This window comes from Poecile atricapillus, chromosome 9 (genome assembly GCF_030490865.1).
Source record: "Poecile atricapillus isolate bPoeAtr1 chromosome 9, bPoeAtr1.hap1, whole genome shotgun sequence".
Classification (NCBI taxonomy): Eukaryota; Metazoa; Chordata; class Aves; order Passeriformes; family Paridae; genus Poecile; species Poecile atricapillus.
Window position 1 is genome coordinate 14,594,883 of NC_081257.1, and position 24,341 is coordinate 14,619,223.

A 24,341-nucleotide genomic window follows, 5' to 3' on the forward strand; every position below is an offset into this window, starting at 1 on the left:
TTACCTTAGCTGCACCCATGTAACTACCCTGACTTGGCAGGACCTGTTGTGCTTGTGAAGCCCAGGAAATCTCTGCAGGCCATGCAGCAGCAGGATATTCAGCTGCAGCGTGGCAGGTGTGTTACCAGCAGGGAAAGAGGCACATTCACCTTGTGCATCATCAGCAAGCACACCTTGTGCTACTGGAGTAGTGATAACAGAGGACTTGGTTCAGTGAGGGAACATCACTTCAACTGCCCAGATGTGAAGCTTTGCTTTGAGGACTGAAAACGTTGAGTGTGGACATGTGCAAGGACAGGCCAACATCTGCAGCATTTACTTTGTTTTGCAGACAAAGCTCGGAGTCGCTCAGCAAATCTTCTCCCATGCCTGAGTGAACATCACCTGAGCTCAGCAAAGCCTTTCTATGCAAATCCCAGCTGCTCTGCACTGTGTCAAACAATGACTCCAGAATTAGATCCAACATGATGTCTTCTTTTTTTTTTCTTTTTTAGCAAGCACATTCAGCAACACAGCCTTTTCAGGGTTTATATCTTGGTTATTATTACTACCATTTGCCTTCTTTTGGAAAAATTGAACTCGTGATAGAGGAACTTCATGTGTCAAATTCTGATGCAGAAATTCTGGTATGAGTGCTTCTATAAAATACAGAAGTGGAAAATGGAGGTTCTATGGTAGGAAATTATTTTCTTGGGTTTTTTTTTTAATAAATTTTATATGACTGAGCCAGCAAAGAACAATGCCAACATCAAAAAAATCCATTACCTGTTGATCTTGTCCTGTTTTTGGCAAATTTAGGCAGGCAAGATTTTGTAAGAACTGTTATGTAATAGTTAGTTCAGGCAAAAAAAAAATGATTAAAAGAGATAAGTTACCATATATCTAGTACTAATAATCAGATTAAAAAGAAAAAACAAAACAAAACAAACAACAACTGGGAAGTGCAATAACTGGATTTGCTAATGCCATATAAAATAAAAAGATGAGCACATATTTGGATTTTGCACAGAGCAAGTGCCACAGATTTTTCCCTAGGGAACAATCCTCTATTGGCAAAGTGTGGTCAAATGCAACAAACAATTCTTTTAGGTCTTTAATTACTGTGATTCTGTTTAAAAGTTAGAAGACATTAATTTTAGCATGTGGAATGCAACTATGAAAGAAAATGGGTTGCCTGAATTTTCAGTGATTGACTAAAATTCACACACATACTGGTTATTTTAATTTGAGGAAAAAGGATTTTCTTTCTTTATCCGGTTACATAACACTGGATCTATTCTCCCTTGAACACACAAGTATGATTATCATTAATCTGAAAGGGAAACAGTTGTCTTTCAAAATCCTTTCTGAATTTCTGAATTTTTATCTATTTTTTTTTAAAGTTAGATCCCAAATGACTGGATATGAATTGAAGATGAAAGCACATTGTTTATTTTTTTTTTAATTAGATTACTTCAATCTCATTTATACATAGTTCTTCTACAGTTCTTCCCAACAGCAATAGTGAAGAAAAAACCATTGTTTTAGAGTTACTTTCAAAATACAAAATATACAGTTCATATAGCATCCAGCAGGAGACAGAGTACCTGTTATTGCTTTTTTAGCTCATTTTTATGAAACTGGCTGGCTTTCAGTTCAGAGACATTCTTTCATAATACTTATATTTTTCATTCTATAGTGCATTCCTCACAAAGATTTTAAATTGCTCAGGAGATCTTGAAAATCCTAGTGAAAACCTTCGGATATATGAGAGGTTTTTATTTCCAGGTAGCTGACTGTCAGTTAATTTGAGACACTCACTTTTTTCAAAAGCCAGTGTGACCACTTTGGTTCCAGGCTGGTTGGTTCCTCTGTTTGCCCCTCACTTTAGGAATCAGCCCCTGCAAAGCAACAGGCATTTCCAAACTCAGACGGTGCTCAGAAAGAACCAGCTCCAGCCTCTCAGCCTTGCTAAGTGCCTCAAGTTAATTTGTAATTAGCTTGATGTAAGGAAAGGACTGGTGCAGGCAATCCCATAATGGCTAGGCAGTCTCAAATATAAGCAAAATAGGCCACCCAGAGCATTAAAGCAAGAGAATTTAACTGGCTACTTTTCAAGAAGACCTGTGGTTTTTCATTGCCTTTGTGTTCGACTTGTAAACCAGGTGTAGGGCTCTATCACTGGCAGGCTCACATGATGGGAAGTGTATCAAAAACATAGGTCATATTTTGATTTCCCCTTGATACTTTATTTATATATGATTTATATGGACAGACTAGGAAAAATTAACTGTCCGGGCTATAATTTTATCTAAAATAAACACAGACTAAAACTACAGCAGCTTAGTGGATTGTGTGGATCAGGTACATATCCTGGTATGTAACAGCAATAGCAACAATTTATTCTCCAATCTAGTAATGCTTAAAATCTGCAATCCAGAGTCACTCCATGATATGCAAATCTCTTACAGAATCTGCTTCCCTTTTTCAGGCTCAGGATCCTCTGCTATACAGGGGATCTCCAAAGACTGACCCCATGTAACTTTTTATAGGAAAGTCATGTATAGAAAATCATTAATGCAATGGACTTATTCAGACCTTCTTTTTGCCATTCTTGCTTACACAATCCTTTACAGACAGTGCAGTCAATTTCTCTCCTACATTTCTGCTGGACTTCATACCTGGATGAACTTGTTGGTTTTTTTGTTTTTTTTTTTAATTTTAATGTTTATTTGTAAAATCTTCCCAATCCCTGCAAAATCTTCTCTTTTTCCATTTTGGTCCTGAGTCCATGAAACATCATGTTTCCTCTAACAACCAAACAATAAAAAAAAGGTTTCTCCTGAAAAATGAAGAAATATTGAATTGGTTATCATTTTAAAGTTAATGAGAATTTGCTGATGAGCATATTTTAAGTCCTGGTGTAATATCCCTCCCTCCACCTCACCTTACAGAAATCTGAGTTAGCTTTTCCATACCCTTTCATCCATCTGAAATCTGGCTCTCACATCCCTGCCCCTTGAGACCTCTTTACCCGGGTGCAAATACAGTGAATCTCTCCTGACTTTCGTGCCATCTCAGTAGATTTCCACACGTTGTAGCCAAGCTGGGGATTTGGCCCAGTGTCTTTTTTAAACCCTGTGACCCAGACATGGAGATTAAAAAAGAGTTATGTTATCGGATTAAACAGATACAAGAGCCACTCGCTGCATCAGCATCCAACACCTTAAAACTCCAGCAAGATCAGCATGGTAATGGCCAAAAATAGTCTCTGAGAAAGAGGGAAAACTCAAAGGATGGTGATGATAAACCCATGCCTTGGGCTGGGGTACAAAAATCTGCTACTCTGACTGGTTGCCAAAGCAGCCAGGGGGATATGATGTTCTGCTTGCTATAGCATTTTGATTGATACAGGATACACTCGAGGTATAAAAGTCATTTGAACTTTCCCTACCTGTAGCCAGAGTTATTTTGGCCTTAGTTACGTTTGGGTTAATGTCTTCACAGCGGGGTTTTTAAGGGTTTAGGCTTGATTGCGTTATGAACTGCATCAGCGGACACTGAAATCAATAAAGCTGCAGAAGCAAAAATTCTAACAGATTAAAAACAGACCTACATGAAAAGGATAGTAATTTCAGGCACCGTTTGTATGCTTAATATTATACACATGCTTATGCTTTGTAATTTGGGCTCTAACTTGTGATTTTGGTTACATAAGAGAGTGGAGAAGCCAGAAGCATTAGTGCTGCCATACGCCACTGCAGCTGAAGGCAGAGCTCCCCCAAATATTCATCAGGCACATTCTCAGAAGTTGTGCTGTGTCAAAATGAAATAGAAGATAGCAATGTGCGTATTTATGAAACAAAAGGATTATTATTATTATTATTACTATTATTATTATTATACTTAGTTCCAGGTATTGTTTACGTGACTCTGCCTTCAAAACAGCTTTGGCTGTTGGTCTTTTACCCCAAACATATTTTTTTAAAACACAGAGAGCAACCATGTGCTTTGTGTGGCTGACTTTTAATGAGTGAGAAGCAACAGAAGAAGAGAGAGCCAGAGACAAAATATGGACTTTGATTCCTCTAGAGAACTAGAGCAAAATATTCCACTGCTGTCAGTGGTCAGCTGTGCTGGCAGAATCCTTCACACAGACAAGGCTCCAGCCGCTACTTACATTTCACTGCTGGTTTCTAATCTGCATCTAGGCATCCTCACTGCAACCAAACAAGTGGCTGAGCTGGTGAGAAACCCTTTGCTTCATTCCCTAGTGCAGCCAGAGCTGCCTGTTTGTGGTCCTCACAAAATGTGAGCTGCCTTCTGTGAAAGATGCCTACGAATCAAAGTTGCAGTACACAAGAAACCTGAATCAGAAGATGTAGGTGGCAGCATGGACTACATCGTTATGAGTTTAAACGAGGCTGTTCAGTGGAGATATGTCATCAATTAGCTGTGTATTTCCTACATCTCTATCTGGTTTTCTGCTAGAAACCTGCTCACGTTCCAAATCAGCTCAGATAGTGAAAATCACAGGATGCACTGGAGTAAGGGAAAATCGGATGTGTGACTGTGGCACAGTGTTTTTGGCATCCTGTATTGCCATCCAAAAGTGTGCAGAATGGTGCAGCTTTTGCAAGAACCAGCTAAGGAAATCAGCCTTTTCTGAGACCTCCCTGGAGGCTGCTGTGATGGAATTTGATCCCCCCAGCAGCTTATGCATAGGTGATGGCTTCCTGAGGCGGTCTCCCAGTAACTGCTGTCCTTGTTTGTGGTGTAGAAAGGTAGCATCTTGTATCCAGGAAAACCTAGAGAGCAGAGGTGTGGGGACTATTCACTATCCTTTGGTCCATCCCTGCTGTTCCCAGTGCAAGGTTAGCACCGCGGGACTCCTGTGAAACACAGATGACCCAAAATCTCCTTTTCACCACTACTGTACTCCCACAATGCAAATGGCATTTTGCAGTACAGAGAATCTTACTAAGTCTTCAGCGGGGATTATATGAAAATACCTGGCGACACTGTCTGCTGCTGTATCCTTTCATTAAGAGAACCAGAGGGGATGCAAGTAGGAGAGCAAGGACGTGTTTCATATATCCGCTCGCCTGCAGGGGAAGAGGACCGGCTTTCGGTTCTGTGAAACCCGACGCAAAACAAAACGTTGCCCTGCTCATTTTCCCCGCCGATCGCCCCGGCCGTACTTTGTTCTCCAGCTGCGACCGGGACTTCCCGGTGCCGGGAATCGCGCTTTTGGGAGGCGGCCGGGCAGAGCAGGGATATCCCAGCCTCCCAGGCACCTGCCAGGCCACTCTCCCGTGTTGCCTCCTCCAGCAGCGGACGGCTGGACCTGTCCCCAAAGCCTGGCAGAGCGGCACCGGCTCCAGAGTCCAGTCCTCCGGGGAACCACGGAGAAAAGTGCCCGCGGAGGAGCAGAGACAGGGCCCAGGTACAGGGATGGGCAGAGGCGGTGACAGCGTCCTGGGATGCTTTTTCTGTGAGAAGGGCACTCTTTGTGTAAAGATAAAAAATAACGACTAAAAAAATGTACTAAAATGAAAAACACCGAGAGGAGACCAGCGGCTGGGAGCCCTCGCTCCGCTCCCTGCCCGCCGCGGCAGCCGCGGGACGCTGGCCAGGTCCCTCGGGGCGGCCCCGCTGCCGCTCCCGCTGCCCACGGCAGCCGCGGGGGAGGGCGGGCGGCCCGGGGCGGCCCCCCCGAGCCGGCGGCCGCTGCCCGGCGGCCGCTGCCCCGCACCCGCCCGCCCCTCCCCGCCGGCCCGCGGCCGCCTGCCAGCCCGGGCTCCGCCGCCGTGTCTGCGGCATGGCCCCTCCTCCCCCACACCCCTTCCTTTAGGCTCCCCCCTCCCCAGCAAAGAAGAGGCCGTGCCGGTGTTTTTCCACTCAGCAGGATGGGTGATGCTCAAAGCTCCCTCATTAGACAACAGACACGAGAGGTCAGGAAGAAAGCGCTTATAAATTACCGTTTCCTCCAGCTCGGCGCTGCTAGTCGCGCCGCACCGCTCCGCCGGACGCGCCGCAGAGGCGCAGCGGCGCGCAGGCACCGCGGCCAGCGGACACAGGTACCGGCACCTCCCGGGCGGGAGCGCGGGCGGGCGGTGGGGCCGCCGCTGCTGCCGCCGCTGCTGCTGCCGCCGCTGCCGCTGCGGTGGTGGCGGTGGCGGTGGCGGGGCTGGCGCGGAGCGGCGCGGATCGCCCCTCGCCGCCGCGACGAACAAAGGGGCGGCCGCTCCGCGCCCAGCGGAGCCGAACCGAGCCGGGCCGGTGGCGGCGGCATCGTCCTCCCTTTGTCCGCCTCGACTCGGGGTGCCCTCGGGCGCGCTTTCCCTTCCCCCCTTCCATTTATTTATTAATTCATCTTTCTCCTTAAAGCCCCCTCCTCCCCAGCTCTCGCATTACCCCTGCGGTGTTTTTCCTCCCCAGCGGTTATTTACCCCACAACCCCCCACACCTTGCGTTAACTTTTTTTGGCGATAACATTCTGCCATTCCCCTTTGGCGGCCCTCCAGCACATCGACGGCGCACGCTTCTGTCCCCTACTATTTTTGCCCATTTTTTTCTCTCCTTCCCACCCCTCCCCGCTGTGCTTTCTCTGTCTGCCGTACGCTAACCTCGAGTGAAGAGACTGGTACAGGCAATGCTACATCTGATGCTAATGGGCCTACCTGGTGGGTAATACCGCTGCTGCCACTTTCTTGTTATTTCCCTCATTTTCCTTTTTATTCCCCTCATTTTTCTTTTATTTTGTGGGTTCTTGACGTTCTGAAATCAAAGTAGTGATGGGGCTTGAAAATAAAACACAGGGACTACAGAGGGCAGGTTACCAAGCTCAGTGTGGTGCGAAAGGGTGATAATTCTGGGTTCGTCTGGGGGTAACTTGGATCCAAAATTCACCCGCTGGCTTTAAGATAATGAATGCCCATTGCTGCCTGGTATTATAGCAGGAGGTATGTGGGAGGACTCACAAGGTTTCCATATAAGAACATGGGAGAATTTATTTCACCCAGGCGAAGAAATGTGCAGAGTATGTGTTATTTATGATACTGAAGGCAAGCTGTGTTGTCCTTAGGCAGCTCCAAGAGCGGCAAAACTTGGTATTTAGAAATTGTAAAAGCTAATTTCTGCTGTTTAGTAAGAGCTATGTTTAAAGGGAAGCACAGACGAAAATGAAAAAAAGGAAAAAGTAGTGGGAGAGGATCCAGATAAACACAGAGAAATACAACCCCACACTTATTCCAGCACAGTTTGTACCAAGGTGTAAAGATGGAGGTTTTTGATTAGTTCCCATGTTTTTTAACCGTATTGGGAAAGGCATTAAGAAAATGTGCCGAGAGGAGCTGGTTACGTTGATAGTGCTATTTTGGTAACTGCTTTTTTTTTTTTTTTTTTTTTTTTTTTTTTTTTTATTGCTTGCATGTGAAAATGTTTTGAGTTTTGGACTAGCAAAACAGTGAGGGCAGTCCTGGCGGGGACACATGTCATCGGCTGTGTAATTCAGGGCTCGGATGACAGTTGCTACCGGTTTAGATTTTATGGCTTTAGGTTTGAGGGTAAATCAGCCCGTTAAAACCTGCTGCTGTGGAATTCGATGGGAGAGGCTTTGGTGAGAACTCTGATGGTTGTTGACAGCCGGGTGCTTACCTCTGGGTCTGCGTTCAGCCGAGCTGACTGCTTTCTGCCATTGCCCGCCTTTGCCACAAGTGTCACGGAAAGGTTTCCTTGAAGGTTATTAGGGTTTTTTTAAGCAAAATGTGTGAGCAGCTGAGGCAGCCGGCAGCGTGACAGTGACAGTGTCCCTCACCCGGACCAAGTCGAGTCTGAAGCACGAATGTGGAAGGAGGATGTCTGTGTTGCCTTGGTTAAACTGGCATTGGAAACTTTATTTTTGGTACTTTCAGAGATGGCATCGTCCTATTTCCCCTTCAACTGTTTCTTATCTGCTTTTCATGTTCTTTTTTTGTCTTTTTGCTCTTTATTTGCCCTCTGTCCCTTCCCACCTCTCCCACCTCGGTGCACTAAGGCAGCTCCCACCGGAGGGCGACAGACACCTTTCCCCTGCCCGGAGCTGCCCGGGGACCCGAGCCCGCGGCCGGGAGAGGAAAGGCCGCTTCTTGCTGTCATTTATTAACCTGCTTCCTTCACCCCGCGCCGTGAGGGTTAATTTCTGTCATACTTGGCAAAAAGCAGGAGGTCGCAGCTGGCACCGTGATATCTGTAGGCCCCGAGAGGGTGGATGCGTGCTCAGGGGTGCTGGGTGTTTGATTTGTTTGCTAAAGGAACCTTGGTCTGGAATCAGGTAGAAATTTGGAAACTTTAAAATGTTACAGATTTCTGTTTTATTTCCTTTTGCTGTAACCAGGAACCAAATTTGTCATATTGGTAGTTTCGAATGTGGAGCTTTTGGGTGGGTTGCCTGGAGCTTTCATGTCACAGGTGAAATGTTGGGGCAGTAGCAGAAGGCTTCAGTCAGTGTGAAACGCTGGCAGAAAAGAGGTGCCACTTTGCCCTGGAAAACTAGGAAGACACTTTAGGTTGGCTTGCTCTTGCTGCAGAGTGCTGGGAAACCTCCCATGCCTGAGTGGAGTTCTGTTTGTAAAGCTTCGGTGAGGATCTTGTCGTACAGCTAATCATTGCTAATATTTCAGTGAGGAGTTTTGTTAATCAATACTCATAGTGTATCTTAGTGGCTTCCAGCCAGGTCCTATGGGCTAGATGTTTCCAAAGAGACTCTTGGGCACTTTCCAGAAGTGATATTCCTAGGATTTTCATCAATGTACATCAAGACTTAGCAGCAACCTCCTATTATTTTATTTTTTCCCCTTCTACGTTTTCCAGTGCCCCATATTTTTGTCCCGGTGGGCAGTGAGGCAATGTTGCACCAATGCCCCAGTGACAGTCCTGCCAGTTCCACCAGGAAGGGGAGTCTGCTGTGGTGCCCTACCTGGGGTTTTAATCATGCTGGCAAATAACTCTGAAAAGCTTTTGCTGATTAGTTTCTTTTAAATTTAACCAAATTACAACACTTAAAAATGGATGGGAAAGCCATGGTAGTTGCAACCTTTTGTAAGTCATGTTTATTTGATTGGTCATATGAATAAATTGGAGATCATTTAAGAAGTGAAGCTTTGAATAGATTACCCAGTCAGATTACTGTCTTCGACTTCTTTTCATCACTAACTTAATTTACGTGACCAGAATGGATCAGGGTTATTTTTTTAAAAAAGTAATCCTGTGTCTACTCCAGTAAGAGTTCTATACACAGAACTAAAATTTATTCCAATGACACACTAGCTGGGGGCTGCTTGGACTGGGTCCTCAGCCCTTAGAAGAAAAGCATGAGGATGAAAATGCAGTGATTTAATATTTGTTGAATTTCTTCCATACATGCCTACTTAATTGAACCCTCAGCTGTTGTAGTGCCATGGATTTAATTGATTTGTGTGAGCTGACTATCCTCCCAAGGCATGTAAATTTCAGGAAAATCCCTCAAAATTGCTTACATAGTAGCTAATGTCGATACAAGGTAATACAGTAGAAATTAATTGAACCTGCCACTCTTCACTTTTTTCCCCCAAAAAACGGCTATTGGAAGGGCTGCTGTGCTGCCAGTCCATGACTGTGAAACCATGGCTGGTGTCCTATAGCATCTTCTGTACTTCTGTCAGTCCCTTTTTTTCCAATGTGTCGAGATTTACACCAGCAAAAAGCCCTTTAGCGCCAGCCCTAAACCCTGTTCCAAGAGCATCCACCGAGCCCACCAGCTCGGCGGGTGGAAGGGGAGTGTGAATCAAACACCAGCAGGCTTCGGGTGGATGGCAGCAGGGTGGCAGTCTCAGGGCTGCAGGAGGTGGCTGTTAAAGCTCGTTGGGAAGGTTCTGCATTTTAGCAGTTACTGGGTTTCCTGTTGTGGTTCTCTGTCACTCAGAATTGTCACAGCCTCGAAGGATGCCTTCGCTGCTGTGGCTGCCCAACCTGGGCCTGGATTCAGTCAGTGCTTGGGCACTGGCATGAAAAAACAGCCCTGCTGTGCCAAAATGCAGCAGGAGGGCCCTGCTTCACGGTGTTGGTGTAAGTCCCATGTTCATGGGTAGGCGAACAACCCATTCACTGAGCCACGGGGCAATCTCTGAGCTGGAATGTAGTTAAAACTCTTTTTTTTCTTCATTTTTTGATCCAGATCACATGGCATTTCTATTTTATTTCACTGTTGCAGTGAATTGTACTGCTATTTAGAGGGATATAGTCATATCTCCGGTGATGTTCTACATAGGATGAAACGCATGAGAAATGGTCTCCGGTTTTGGCATTGGCACTACATTCAGTGTCTTGGTGTTTTTCAAAAAGGAGATTTTACTGATAAAATTCAGAAAACGTGGTTCATTATAGCGTTGAAACATGTCTGACTTATTTTGCTGAATCTATTTTTTTTCCTTTAAAATATTTTCCCCTTTTCTTTTTCTCTTTTTTTTTTCCAAACAGGAAAAGAAAATACATTCAGCAGAGACTCTTCTTCATGTAAGTGTTATTTATGCTTGTTTATGAAATTACAAAAAGGCTTAAAAAGCTCATTAAAACATTCAGATACTGAACACTTACCATCTGTTTGTAGAAACCAAGTATAGAGCATGTAAAAATAGGCATAGTTATACAGCAATGATGCTCAGCAATTGATATCTTAAATCTGTCTGTGCAGTTCTTCAGTGTGTATCACCACAGAATTTAGAAAACGTTGCAAAGCACTTTGCAGACATTTAAGCAGCATGCCCATTAACTTGGTGTGTAAATCCTGGAGGGATAATGTTAAAATGGTTTGCCATTGGTCTGCCAAAGCAGAGGAGACATAAGTGAGAACTTGATTTAGCACCCCAGAGTCCTCGATCCCCAAACGCTGTGACAAAATCAGCTTTTCTGCCTTGGATCCTACAGAATCCAAGTTCTGCCCATAGAGCCATTTGTTGTGTGCACATGTGCATGTGTATGTGTGGGTAAGAGAGAGTGTCTGTACGGGTACCTGGCCCCAAATAGCCTGTAGGTATTTCAGGCCTTCTCTACAACCTATGGTGATGCCCGTTAAAGTAAGAGCAGATGCCACCAGCCATCGGTGGATACTGTTGCAAATGTTTTGTGACAGCCTTTGGCTCCAGCACCCACATGCTGGGTCTGGGGGAGCCTGTTAAAGTATTCTTCGTGGGACTGAGAAAGCTGCATGTCATAAAAACACAACAGGTTTTCTTCCACACCATCTAGCGACCTGTTTTGTTTTTGTTTTTTTCGCAGATCTCAGCTTTGAAAACTGTTGAGTAGTATAGAAAGCTCTGCTCTGGTATTTCTTCCTAGTAAATAAATCTGATTAAATGTTTTGTGGGGCTGCATAGATGAAGACTCTCATTGCCTTTATGCAAAATTAGCTTAGCAAGGAAAATGACTGCATTGTTCCCAATGCAGGGCCCGCTTTGCATAACTTCCGAGCATGTACTGTGTCCAGTGGCATGGCAAGCCCACGAGCACTCACCTCAGGCTGATTTCCCATAAGTCAATTTTTATTTTTTTTTTTATAACAACGTGTATCTCAGAATTGCAGCACTCCATTATGCTTGCGTAGCAACTTGCTGGTTAATATGTAGCAAAATGCCGTGTGGTAACAAATGTTTTTTTTTGCTATTGTTGAGCTGGAATGTTAGTTCAGCTTCTAGATAAAAGTGGCTTGCGCAAGGCGTCCCGGTAGACCATGATTTCTGTGGCTTGTACAGTAGTTCTGTAGGCAACCGTGTTCTGCTCTTCCTCTCCCCTGTGCTTCCCTTCATCTTCCACGTGAGCGAGGGGTGGGCTGGCAGAAAGGCAGGAGCTGGCAGCCCTTTGCATCCTGCAAAACACCAGCGTGGGGTTCATATTATGCCTGTTGCTAGTCAAGCATCTGTTGAAAACACTCTTTATTCTGGTTGTGTTGCTAGCAGAAACATTGTTAGATGCTTTATTTAATAGCTTTAAACCACAAGTGTTCTTTGGCTGGTTTTATGCATAATCTTTCAAAAATAAACCAAAAAAAAAAAAAAACAACCCAAAACCAAAAAATCCAGTACTAAGTGAAGGATACCCTACAAAGGATTAAGGAATCCTCCTTTCCTGCTGCTGAGAATCCTAGTTGAGACTAGGTTAAGCGTTTGTATCTTTGAGAAGGTACTTCATCATTTTTAAGAGGTAATAGAGAAGAAAAAAAAAAATCCAGAAGGTTTTTGAGTATGAACATTTTCAACATTTGTAGCTTGTTATTATTTCATTCTAGAATGGGAAATTCCAATCTCTTGAAAATCCTGTGAAGCACATGCTTCCTGGAGATTATAATGGGGAAATGGTGAAGCAAAAACCCTTTTAAGGGAAGAAGATCCCAAATAGAGAAGAACCCAAACAAATGAACCATACAGCAATGACTGTACGGTGTCTGGAAACTTCAGAATAACCATGCAGTGCAGATCTGGAGGGTTTTGTTTGGAGATTGCAGTATCCCAAAGAAAATTCCTAAGTCAAGTAAATGCACTCTAAAATGAATAATCAAAAGTCAGTGGTCCAGAGGCCATTTGCAGTGCATCCTTCCATCACCTGCTGTGGCTTTTCAACAGCTAACGGCAAGCTTTGAGCATCAGAGCCTCTCTCCTCTGGTTCTGTGCATGAAATATTATGACTTTGACTTGATAACTCTGTTTGTGCCTGTCTGTGCATTGGCTTCCCTTGGCTTCTACAATGGTGGGAGTTTCCAAAAGGGAGTTAAACTCCAGGGATGGGAGTATTGAGGTTATAGTGAAATAGCAGGATGGTGAAGCATCCAGGACAGGGATCTCTCCCAGGCCCCGTTCAGAGTTGCCTCCTGTGGCAGCGAATGCTCAATGGGATAATCCCCTCAGGCTGTGACTTGGGCCAGTCTCTGTGACAGGAGGTGACCACTTTGAGAAGGGGCTCTTTGTGAAAGTAACCAGCCATACCTAGTTGTAATGATAAGAAAGGGACCATCTTATTTTAGTCACTTTGCGACAAATACTACCACAATTCATTACTTTCCATCAGTGCCTCATCCTATGGAGGAATCACCACTGCCCATCTACATTGAGGAGGGGACAGAAGTCCCGATTGGTGAGTGCAGTTGGGATGGGATTTGTTTAAGGGAGGGTATTAAGGGTACGTGGGTTTTGTCTTCCTCACATTTGTGTGTACCCATTTGTCATTGAAAATGGTAAGGTCTGTTGCAAATGTTTTGGGGATTTTATTTTATATTCTTCTTGATTTTATATTTAGAGCTCCTGAGAGTTGTTAAACACCTCTAGCATTGGTTTTCAACTAATCATAAATCAAAGTACATAATTTATGCAGTGACATTGAAAGCTTCTGTGCAGCATGTCTTAACACAAGGCTGAGGAAGAACATGAGTATCACAAGAGGTATTTCCCACTTTGGCCTTTGACCTCAGTATTGAGATACTCAAAATGATCTGAGGTCTGGGTCAGTGTTTTTGTTCTTGCTGACACTCTCATGCCCAGCACCCAACAGACTCACATTGTCTACACCATTGCATAGCCAGAAGAGAGGCAGAGAGGTTTGCCATGCACCTTGGAGTGCTGCACTCTCCTAGCTCTGAGCTCAGGTACAGATGTACTATCACAACCTGGATGTATAAGTTGAGTGCTGTTTTGAGTTTTTTTTAAATAGAGAAGGAGTCTTGAAGATAACCCATAAAAGAACACAACTAAAAGGTCAGTAAGTTGAATCATGGTGATCTTTTTGGACAGTAGAAAGTTGTGATGGCAAAATTTCCCAGAGTCCCACCCTTATACAATCTGTTCTGGACTGCATACAGAAAGTGTGCCTTATCTCTCACCTTGGGAATCTGCCTTGTTGAGCAGATGTGTCTCTTCAAACAACTTTTTCTTATTATGTATCCTGAATTTTTCCATTCCTAAATTCAAGCAATTGCTTCTTGTCCTACTATCTTTTGAGCTAGATTAATTACCTTCCTCTACACACACTACCTGGAAGGTATTTATAGCTGGATCTCAGCCCAGGAGTCTTCTCATTTATAGAACATATTAATTTTAACTCTCTTACTCTCTCCTTAGACCACTTTTGTTGTCCTTATTTGTATTTCCTTTAATTTCTCTATCTCCTTTCTAATCTGTGGAGACTTGAACAACATATAATTTGTTCACTGTGCCTTTTTTTGACATAGCTTTATGCTTTAGGCTTTCCTATCATCCCTTCCCTTGTCCACACCCAGAAATAGCTTAGCCTCTTAGCCTTTGACCCTTCTGCATCACTCAGAAGCACCACACAGAGAAACTCTATTGGCTAACCTTACCTGCAATCACCCTTAGGTTCTTCCTGGATTCATGGCTTTGCTAGCCGCTCCTCAGGCAGTGTGACTGCTTTCCTGGGATGTTGGGCTTTATACTTCCTAACACTAAATCCCCATCCCATTGCATGCCACTTACTTTATCCAGGAATATTTTGAAACAGTATGCCATTATTTATTCTAATGCCCTGAGATTCTTTTCATCATTTACAAAGAAGTTGTTACTGTTTTACTATATGTAGAGAAAAGTACATAAAATTTTAGCATTTTGATATCTATTACAGCTGTCTTTTGCATGTTAGTCCAGACTCCTTTCCCAGCTTCATCATCCTTATTTGTTTATCTGCCCTGATTTTCCTTCCTCTAGTTAAAAAAGTTCATAAGAAGTGGCAGGTTTAGCCTCTTCTCCTTGTCTTTATTTCCTCATTATACAATAAGAATATTGTTTCTGTACCTCTTCTATGCATGGCATGATGTGGTCTTTCCCACAGAAGATCATCTTTTCCTCACCTTTCCTGGGTTTAGTCAGCTGAACATCTGCTGGACTTTAGACCTCTCTTGTAGAACTGTTAAGGTTCTGTCCTGGCCCCTGGGATTTCATCTTGTCTTTCCCACTGCACTGAGGAAACCTGGACAGCTGAGGTGGTGGTACCTGCACCAAGAAAAATACTGTAAGGCTAATGAGTCACAGAACTGACCAACCAAGCAACCAAAAAAACCCCAACTATGAGTGGAAAGCTTTTTAGAGGCTGTTTGTTCGGTGCTGTCACGAAGCAGGTTTGTTGGAACAGGCTCTGAAGTGCAGCACCAGCTGTGAAACAGCCAAATTGGGTTGGAGAGGGCACCATGTTTACTTATTCTAAAAAAGTGTCTGGACTGTCAATACAGCAAGCTGTGGTTGAGGGGCAATGAGTGGAAAAAGTAAATGATGCAGAGATGAGGGCAAACCACAAGCTCTGAGTCTGGTATCTGAATGTCTGACGTGGGTTTGGGCTTTTAGATGCAGCATAAATCAAGGTAGGAAGCAGCTGCAAAATTCTGGTCTGGATCTGGGTCTCGGTATTGATCCTGCTTTCCATTGAGCTCCCTGGTGTGATCCACATCCAGGGTGCCCATTTGTACCTGTACAGTCCAGAACAGGAGTAAAATAAAGCCCTGTCTGCATTTAGGCTGGAGAAAAATAGCACAGAGTGCAGTTGTTAAAACATTTCATTCAGCACAACCATCATTTACTTTTAAAAGGTTGTTTGGAGAACTCATCTGAAACACATTTGGCTGCTATATGGCATGCATAATATTTTGACCCAGGCCTGACTGTGGTGGTAGATTGCTTTGTAGCTTCTGTATTTATTTAAAAAATAGAAAAATCAGTAGATCTTTTCAGAGTCTAAATTTAACAACGCTAATTATTTCAAGCAATTTAAAAAGGAACATAAATCTCACTTGTTTATTACAGCTGCTTCATGAAAACAGCAGCTACAAATAATACTCTATAATGAAAATCTAGCTAACACTGTCATGAATTAGCCAACAAGAGAATGAACGTTTGGGATCTGGACAAGGGCAGCATTTCCTTCTCTGGCACGAGGGTCTTTGCACTGAGGAGAAGGTGGTTATTACCTAAATGCTGGTTTTATCTCCTTGGGTGAAATGAAGACTTCAACATTTCTGCATAGATGAATATGACTTTTGATTGGAAAAAGGCCTAAGCTCTGCTTCATTTTTATGTACTTTTGTCCTTTCTTGAATACATTCCTAGAGGAAGGTAGCTGAGTGAGATGCAACAAATATTTTAATAATTCAAAGATGTTTATGAGGAGATAGGGAATATATTGTTACTGTTAGCAAAGAACCTATGGAGCAGTAACAAAAAAGTGCAAGCCAAATGCTGGGACTCTTGGTTCAGGTGCAATTTCAACTATCTCCCACTCAGCTAAACAGTTCAGGAGATTCAAGGTGAGGAAATAGGCACAGCAGGTCCTTATTCCCCATCACCATTCATGGTAAAGTCATGACCAGATTCTTCCATCACTGTTGTGTTAAATGCTAAAGAAAACACCTGAGACGACACAGTCCAAATTTACATTTTGTAAAGCAGAAACACTGGGAAAATATTTGTATTGGTAATAATTGCATTTTGTCTATACAGGAAACCACTGAAGGAATAATTGTGTCCTTGGGGATCAGGAGCAGTGGAGCTTTAGGCTGAAGTGTTTATGTTTTGCCTTCCAAGCCACATTTGAGATGTTAATGTTGTTTAATACCTATGAAATTAGCTCAAAGACATACAAATTCAGGATATAATTCTCAGCTGATTTATTCCAGCATAGTTTTGTTGATTCCAGCAGCATTGCTATTGCTTTATTGTGTAAATTGTGTCGAGAGTCAGGCCCTTTTTTCAGGAATCAGCCCTGCTGACCTTCAACCCCATTGCACTTCTGCTGTAGCTCTGAGTCCCTACATGGAAAAAATCTGACTTAGCCACTTCCATCTTTCTGATCCACTTTTGCTAATGAATAGCACTGGCTTCAGCGTACTTTTGTCATATGTATAAAAGTGTTAAGTAGACCTTACTTCTACAGGATTCTTACTCCCAGTAAATCATCTGTGTATGGTGGAAAGCTCCATTAGCACTCTTGAAGCCATGTTTTCTTGATTGTACTCTGCACCACTCTACATGGTGCAGCCCAGGGTCGTTTGGGGCATCTTGATTTCAGGAGAAGAATTTTCTTGTAATTGCATGCAGTTTCTTCTGCCACTACTCAGTCCCTGCTTTTAAGCATCTCTGATGTTTTCTTCATGATAAAAACTGGATTTCTAGTCTACTGCTCTTGGGCAGACTCACTCAAAGGGAGAAGCTTTGTTACATTTTATGTCTCCTTTCATAAGAGAAAGTGCTACCTTTCCAACCCAGAAGAGTATTTGACACCCTACAGAGAGCTGGCTCTGTGTCTCTCTAGAGATTGCCTTCCCTTGCAAGACAGGAGAACCTTTTCTGTTGCACGTGCTTCAAGGTTTGCTCTTTCACGGGGAGCTGGCACACAGAAAGCTTGATTTTTGCCAGGTACTGAGTGCCTTCTGCAAGGTATTGAGTGCCCTCCTATCCTTTGCAGCCAAAAAGGAGTTGATTGCTCTTGGCATCAGTCAAATCTGGACCCAGAAGACCACAGGTAGTATTTACCAATTATTTATGTGCTATCGCATGCCAGAGTTTGTCTGAATTGATTTTCATTGCATACAAGAGATTTGAGGCGTTAATGACACTTGCCTGCCACTAAAAACATTTTTTTAAAATAATAATAATACAATAATAAGCATGACATTTATTGCATTGCCATGGGGAAATTAAAAACCCCCAAAATTAACTAGAGTCCAAGTAACTATTAGCTCTTCAGAGCTAATGTGTGAGTTATATACCCTGAATGAGCACCATATGCCAGTTCATTGTGGCACAGTGAGTCACAGGACACATTGTGGAAAGCAATAATTGCTTGGCATGCACTGAAGCACTCAGTAGGGCTTTTTGTTTGGTTTTCTTTAAGGAATATGTTTTACTCTGACAATAAAAGGGGTATTGTCTGATATGCTGCCATCAGGGACTGTTGCTTATTTTGTACTTAACCTGGAGCTTATCTGTTTGTCACTCACCGCACACCCCCTCAGTACCTTTTGCTTTCCAACTGCTTGTATTGTATGTGTGCAGTGCCAGAAGAGTGAAGAGTGAGCCTTCCATTTGGTATCAGCTTGTCATTCTGTATTAATCCTCCTCACCCTTTTCCTCCTCATCTTCTTTCTTTGTCTGATAGAGACATTCAGATTGTTTATATGGAATAAATGTTCATCCTGAGCAGAGTGAAGCAGTGGGACGAGTTGCATAGGGATTGTACAGTCTCCACTCTTGGCCAGAGCTTGACCGGATAAGACCGTCAGCAAGCCAGTCTGATTTTGAGGTTGGCCCTTCTTTGAGCAGGAGGCTGGGCTATGTGACCTCCAGAAATCCCTTTTAACCTGAATTACCTTATGGTTCTGTTTAATACCCACTTCCTGTACTGATTCAGCCAAGGTGCTGGCACGTCATTAACTCCTCACTCCCTGCTAGTATCACTCTCATTCATACCTGCATAGAACAGGAGCGACCTCCTGAAGGTCAGTGAGGTGACAGAGGTTTTACTTATGGGAACAATATCAAGATATAAATGGCGACCTCAAATGAGATTCGTCGGTGAAATTTGGATATCTCTGAAATTATTTGGAATTTGCAACAGAATTTCACTTGAGTTCTCTTCAAATCTTCAGTAAGTTCCAATTGAAGTTATGAATTGACGAGTTTCAAGCATAATTATATCATGATGATAAGCATTTAAAAGTAAATATCACCTTTTTTTTTTTTTCCTTTTCAGTGACAAATCTCATTCTCTAACAGCCTTGAAGAGAGCTTTGGGGTATTTAGGATTTAGTGAGTCACCAACTGCCCTCGCTGGGCCATTACGTGCTGGTTTCCTCATGCGGCCGTAACCACGTGAGGGAGTTAATGCTGCACAGAGCATCTGCTCCTCAGCTCAGGGCTCTCCCAGCCCTGCAGCTGTCTGCCAGAAAGCTGGGACGTGCACAGGGGCATCTGCGAGCTCCATCGGGTAGCAAATTTTCATGGTCGGCCCATATGTTAGCCAAAAAACACCCTTTGTCAGAACAATGTTATTTTAATTGTGCTGAGAGAAAGCAAGATCACACTCAGATCCACCATATCAGCCCAGGGGATTTTGAACAATGATGTAGCTATTCTAGGGCAAAAAAAACCCTTCAGAAACTCCCTTGGTGGTAAAAAGAAATAGGAATATTTCATAGGGTTTCTCTTTCAGGTCTGACAAAATAAGGTGCTTTTCCTTCATCTCTCTACTTTATCAACAGGTATATTGCTTATGCAAACACCTGATCTCCCATCAGGTTCTGTCAGAAGTAAAGTTTGCAAATGGGGCTGCCAGAGCAGATTGAAGAAAGACTAAATATCAGCAACGATAAGCTTTTGTTGTCCCCTTTTACACAAGGCAGGATTCTAAAATAAAGATTTAACAGGAAAGACTTGCTTTCATTGCTGCCCTCCCTTTTCTGTAATCACATAGATGCTCTCACCTCATACAGATCCTGCTTAAATGATGAGTACTGCTCTTTCAAGTGTGAAAAGGTTTTGTGCCAGGTAGAGGGAATACAGTAATGGGAGATACCTTTGCTCAGTAGGGTTGCAGTTCCTTTCTCCTCCACTCTTTGGGCAGTACACAAGCTATAGGTTACAAGTCAAATTTAATGGGCAGATAGTATCTAAATGTGGAACTTCAAGTACAGTGCAGCTGACTTTGAATCACCTGGGTGATTTCTCCTTCTGTAAAGCTATCACAGGTTTGTGCGGCTCTTCTACAGGTCACCTCCAAAACTTCAGATAAGTCAACCAAAGGGAGTCTCTTACTTTCTATCATTGGTTTCCATTTGAAGTGTTTGTGTTGCTATCTCAACTGTTTGTCAGTTGCCTACTGTTTATAGTGGAACTGCAAACAATTTCCCACCTGTCCATTATTAACTTTTGCATAAGAAAACCAAGTAGTGAAAAATAATTGTCATGTCATGATGAAGACAGCTTTAGATACTAAAGTTAATGTGCCATATTGGTAGCCTATTGAAGTGTATTCACAAAGATGAAATTGCACTGAGAAAAATCCTCAACTGATTACAGAAGTTCAGCTTATATTAGTCAGGCCAGGACTATAAAAGTAACCTGCAATGAAACCATCAGCTAGCATTTGTGTGAAAATATAAGAAGAGATGGAGAATACTTAGGCTCTTCACATAGTGTCATGCTTTATTTGGGGAAGCTTACCTGCAAAAGCCAATAGAAAAACAAGTAAACAAGTACCTGTAGCCTGTGGGATTGACCCTGGTATGAAGGTGGGACTGCAGATACTTGTGTCTTGTATTGGAGTCAGCCTTTGCTCTAATACAATTCCCTTCGGAAGCAGCAGTTCAAGAGTGAATTCTGGGGGGCTTTTGTCCAAGTAGTGTGTGGGCCTAGGGTTTTGTTCCAGCTTGGTGTGTGCTCTTTGCAGACCGTGGTATGCAGAAGTGGTTTATGTGGTAGTTTCCTTGGAAAAGTGAAGTATTTGTTCTGGCGCTGTTTGGTTTTCATATCTCTTGACATAAAAATGAGCACAGCTCTGAGTCTGTGAAAGCAAATGTCAGAGACCTGTAGAAAACTGAACTGAAAATACACCTCTGGTTGGGAATGAGTCTGAATCACACGGTAGTTAAAAGCACAGTGGTTTAGTGGTTAGTACCAAAGGTTCTATTTGCAACTCAGAACTTCAAAGCAGATGGGCAGTGATCAAATTAGTGATTTTTTTTGATCAAATAAAGCCCATTGCAAGGCCTGTAGGACACAGTGATATTCCTTCTCAAATGCCCTCCAGGAGCACAGTGAGTGGCTGTGGGCAGCCAGGGAAATTGAGAGGACGGGGCTGCAGCTGGAGACAGAGCCAAGGCTGTTCTGGGATTAAACAAAACATGCCATTGTCCGGCCATGCAAGCCAGCACTGGCACCAGCTGCAGGAGAGCAAATAAATATCATAGTGTCTGCAGAGCTTCACTTTTTCATGCGTGTGAAAGTCTATGTTTCACCAACCTGTTTTGCAAAGTTGTGCTGTCCCTGAGCTTGTTCATCAGCTTTGCCACTTCTTCTTTTTGCACGTCTCCTGCAGACCCACCCGTGCTGCTGTGCTGCCGTGTCAGTGGTTTCAATTTCATTTCCTGTGCGAAACTTCATACGCCTAAGGTTTTTGTTCCTTTTTTTTTCTTTTTTTTTCTTTCTTGAAGGAAAGAAAACAACAACAGTAAATTAAACCTCAGGGTCCTTAGGAGATTTCTGTGGCTGAAGGCCTGTGAGCAGAGGTGCCCTGGCAGAGCACCCCAGTCACCTAAGTACCCTGGTTCATCAGCAAAGGGTTGATACTCCACTTCTTAAAAGATTACAACTCATTTCTGTCACTGAGTCGTATTTTTGCTGATATTTACTGTCAGCATGGAGGAGAAGTCAAGGCTAAAATCAAAAGTAGTTCACTCTCACCATTAAGCTTTAGTGCTCATGGCCCAGCCCTCAGGGCTTTTTAACCTGCTCAGATTTTATAGCCCTGTAATGGGACTAACACTGCGGATCGCGTGCATGTAATAGCTGTTTTCCTGGTACAGGTTAGCTGGCTGCTTTCCACCCACAGTGTTGCACAACTCTTCCTTCCATTAATGTATTCTAGAAAAAAAAATAAAAAATCAGGTATTAGGCAGATGAGGCACGGGAACAAAGAAGAAGGACTGTTCCCTTCCACTGATGGTTTGGGGATCTAGATTTCTGGGAATAAGGTAGTGTATGACATGTTTGTACAGCTGCCACAGGTGGGATAAAAATCTGTCCTCAGTTATTGTTAAGATGAATGGATAGAGGCAGTAAAAACACAACTCTAGCTTTGTGTGGAGGTGGCCTAGGCAGGTATGGCAACAGCTGATCAAAGCCATTGCTTTGAGAATAAGTAAAGACTCTACTTGTTTTTCTAAAACTGTGTAATCTTACATATCCATGTGTTTTTTACTTAGTTAGGAAACATAATGAAAAATTACAGCACTCCTCAATTGCAAGAAAGCCCTGAAATTAGCATTGGTAAACTCAGTTAATTTAAGGCTAAATTTAGAATTAGTGTGAAAGAATAAACAGATGAGGGTGAAATGATTTATCCCCAAGAAAAAAATTACTTTGAAATAATGAATTCATATGTTTTATTGCACATTTGCCCCACTAAATGACTACTTCATTGTTTCTCTTCCCTGCACTGGGGCAGAGCTCCATTATCATAGCATGGAAATTGCTGTCTGACATTATCATGTGTTGCAAATGCCTTGCAGAAGTGTCACATAGGATCAATACACTATTAATCACATGCAGAAAATTCAATAGGCACAGTGCACACCACTGACTGTTTGAGTTCATAAGCTTTGTGAGCTTTAGGGGGTTTGCCTTTTTTCATAGCAGGATGAAGGACATCCCTTAATTGATTTTGATGTGGTTTATTTGTGGCAATAGAACTTACTTAATTGACACCAGGGTTTGATAGAGAATTGCAATCCATTCAGAAGCAGACCATCGGAATTGAAAGCAAAATCAGGCAATGCTTGTTCTCTTGGTCAAAAGATGTATAACTTCAGGGCACAAGGAGGCTGAAGAGTTGAGGATGTACACAGCTTGTTGAATCTTCTTCAACAGTCTTGCTTGGAAAGCCATCAGCTTGCTACATGGATAGAATGCATTTTGTTAAAGGCCCTCTCATAAGGACAAAGACCTCAAGAGGTGGTGTCACCCAGTGAAGGAATGGTTTTCCACCTTCAGAGTGGGTGAGCTGGTAGAGCAGAGGGAGCAGGCAGGGATAGCAGTGGGAAGCTGGTGCTTCTCTCCAGCCTGTTGACAGTCAGGTGGCTGTGAGCTGGCACACCCAGAGGCATTAAACTGGGCCAGCAGTTGGCTTCACATGAACAAACCCAAGTTTTAACTGCTTGTTCTCCTGCTCAGAGTGCAAAGGAGGAGCAGTTTTCCCTCAGTCTCTCTGCCTCTGCCAACCCCCCGCTCCTTCCCTTGGTCATCTTTGTGAGAGCAACCCCTGGGCTTGCTTCTCTGAGGAGGGGACAGAGCAGGAGCACCATGGCTCTCCAGGCAGGACACCTGGTTCTGCACTGGGATGCAGGAGACACTGCCCACGGGGATTTCAGTAGGACAGAGTCATCACCAGTGTGACTCAGTGTGCCAGACCTCTGCTTCACTGCATCCCCTGCTCTTCCCCCACTGACTGCCACTGTGCCATCTCCCTGGGGAATCAGGCTCCATCCCTGAGGCTGGGGAGCATCATCTTTGCTTCAGCCCCTGCTTAGGGTCAGGGTCATGTTCCCTCTGAAATCCATTGGAATTTCTGGGTATTCATTTTCCTCCTTTCCACCCCACACAACGGAAAATGAGTTTTTCATTTCCTCCTGTTCTGGGTTTAGTTGTAACTGCTTTGTTCTTTGACATAAATAAGTAGAACAAAATGAGCATCTAGAGTATTATGTGACTGCAGATTTTCTGCTGCTGAAATCTGAGAAAAGATGCAGGATTTTATAACAGCTCAGTGCTGTGACATGGTGCCTATTTGAAGCATTTGAAGAGCATGAATGGAAACAGCAGCAAGAAAAAAAAGCATGTAGGGAAAAAAGATACCTTTTGTCCAGACCACAACTGATGAAAAAGAAATTGCATTAAGCCCTGGGCTTTTCTTTCAGAGTAGGCTTCAGCTTTATAAAGAAGTTCATTTTCCTCCTTGAAAATTTTCAGTAGCAGATTTTCCAGTCAATCTTAGAAGACTAAAAAAAGCATCACAGTGAAAGAAAAGGAAATGATGAAGTGAGAAGGGAGATGGAGAAAGTTGGAGAAAAAACTGAGAAAGAAGAAAGGACGAATGGATTCTAGGGTTTAAGTAACAACCCAAACCCAGGGAAAAGTATACAGAAAAAGAGGAGTCCATTAAAGGCAGAACAGTGGGCTGTAGTTCGGGGAATTTTTAGAGGCACTTTTTAAGAGGAGGAGAGGCAATGTGTGGAGTAACGGGAGTGGTATTATTTTTCAGAAATCGTAGGTATCTTGTTCAATGAAGCAGAATGAACTTGGATATGAATTAGGGACAATAAGTGAAGTCAGGTGCTCCTTGGATAATGGTGGGGCCTTGAGGGCTGGCAGACATAAAGGCTTTTTTTCTTCCAGATCAGAAAGACTTGCACTAAAGCCATGAGTTTGATCAGGGGGCTGTTTATTTTAATCATGTATCGATTGGCTTAACCACACTGCCCTGGGAGGGAGGGAGAGCTGTCAACATCAAGAATTACAGCTCTCAAAGTTCCAAGTAATCCTAGGAAATGAGCCAAACATAATAAATGCAGTTTTATTTGGGAC

At 43.3% G+C, this 24,341-nt stretch overlaps 1 protein-coding gene and 1 long non-coding RNA gene across 18 annotated transcripts in view; both read left to right on the forward strand.

Annotated features, from left to right (window-relative positions):
• The first annotated feature begins 5,837 nt into the window (after nt 1–5,837).
• The window catches only part of SLC6A6 (solute carrier family 6 member 6), a 57,727-nt gene continuing 39,223 nt past the window's right edge, over nt 5,838–24,341 (forward strand). The window contains exons 1-5 of one of the 17 annotated variants that reach the window (XM_058845428.1): nt 5,838–6,059; nt 10,477–10,512; nt 11,275–11,333; nt 13,057–13,122; nt 17,449–17,505. In XM_058845428.1, coding sequence (XP_058701411.1) covers nt 11,333; nt 13,057–13,122; nt 17,449–17,505 — 124 coding nt within the window. In that variant the 5' untranslated portion in view covers nt 5,838–6,059; nt 10,477–10,512; nt 11,275–11,332. Of the gene's footprint in view, nt 6,060–6,440; nt 6,666–7,449; nt 7,601–10,476; nt 10,513–11,274; nt 11,334–13,056; nt 13,123–17,448; nt 17,506–24,341 lie in introns of those variants that run through there. The other 16 variants (XM_058845433.1, XM_058845429.1, XM_058845430.1 and 13 more) reach the window with 16 other exon arrangements.
• Nucleotides 17,512–19,424, forward strand: LOC131582358 (uncharacterized). Its single transcript, XR_009278323.1, has 2 exons — nt 17,512–18,630; nt 18,736–19,424. It is a non-coding gene; the product is annotated as an uncharacterized LOC131582358 (long non-coding RNA).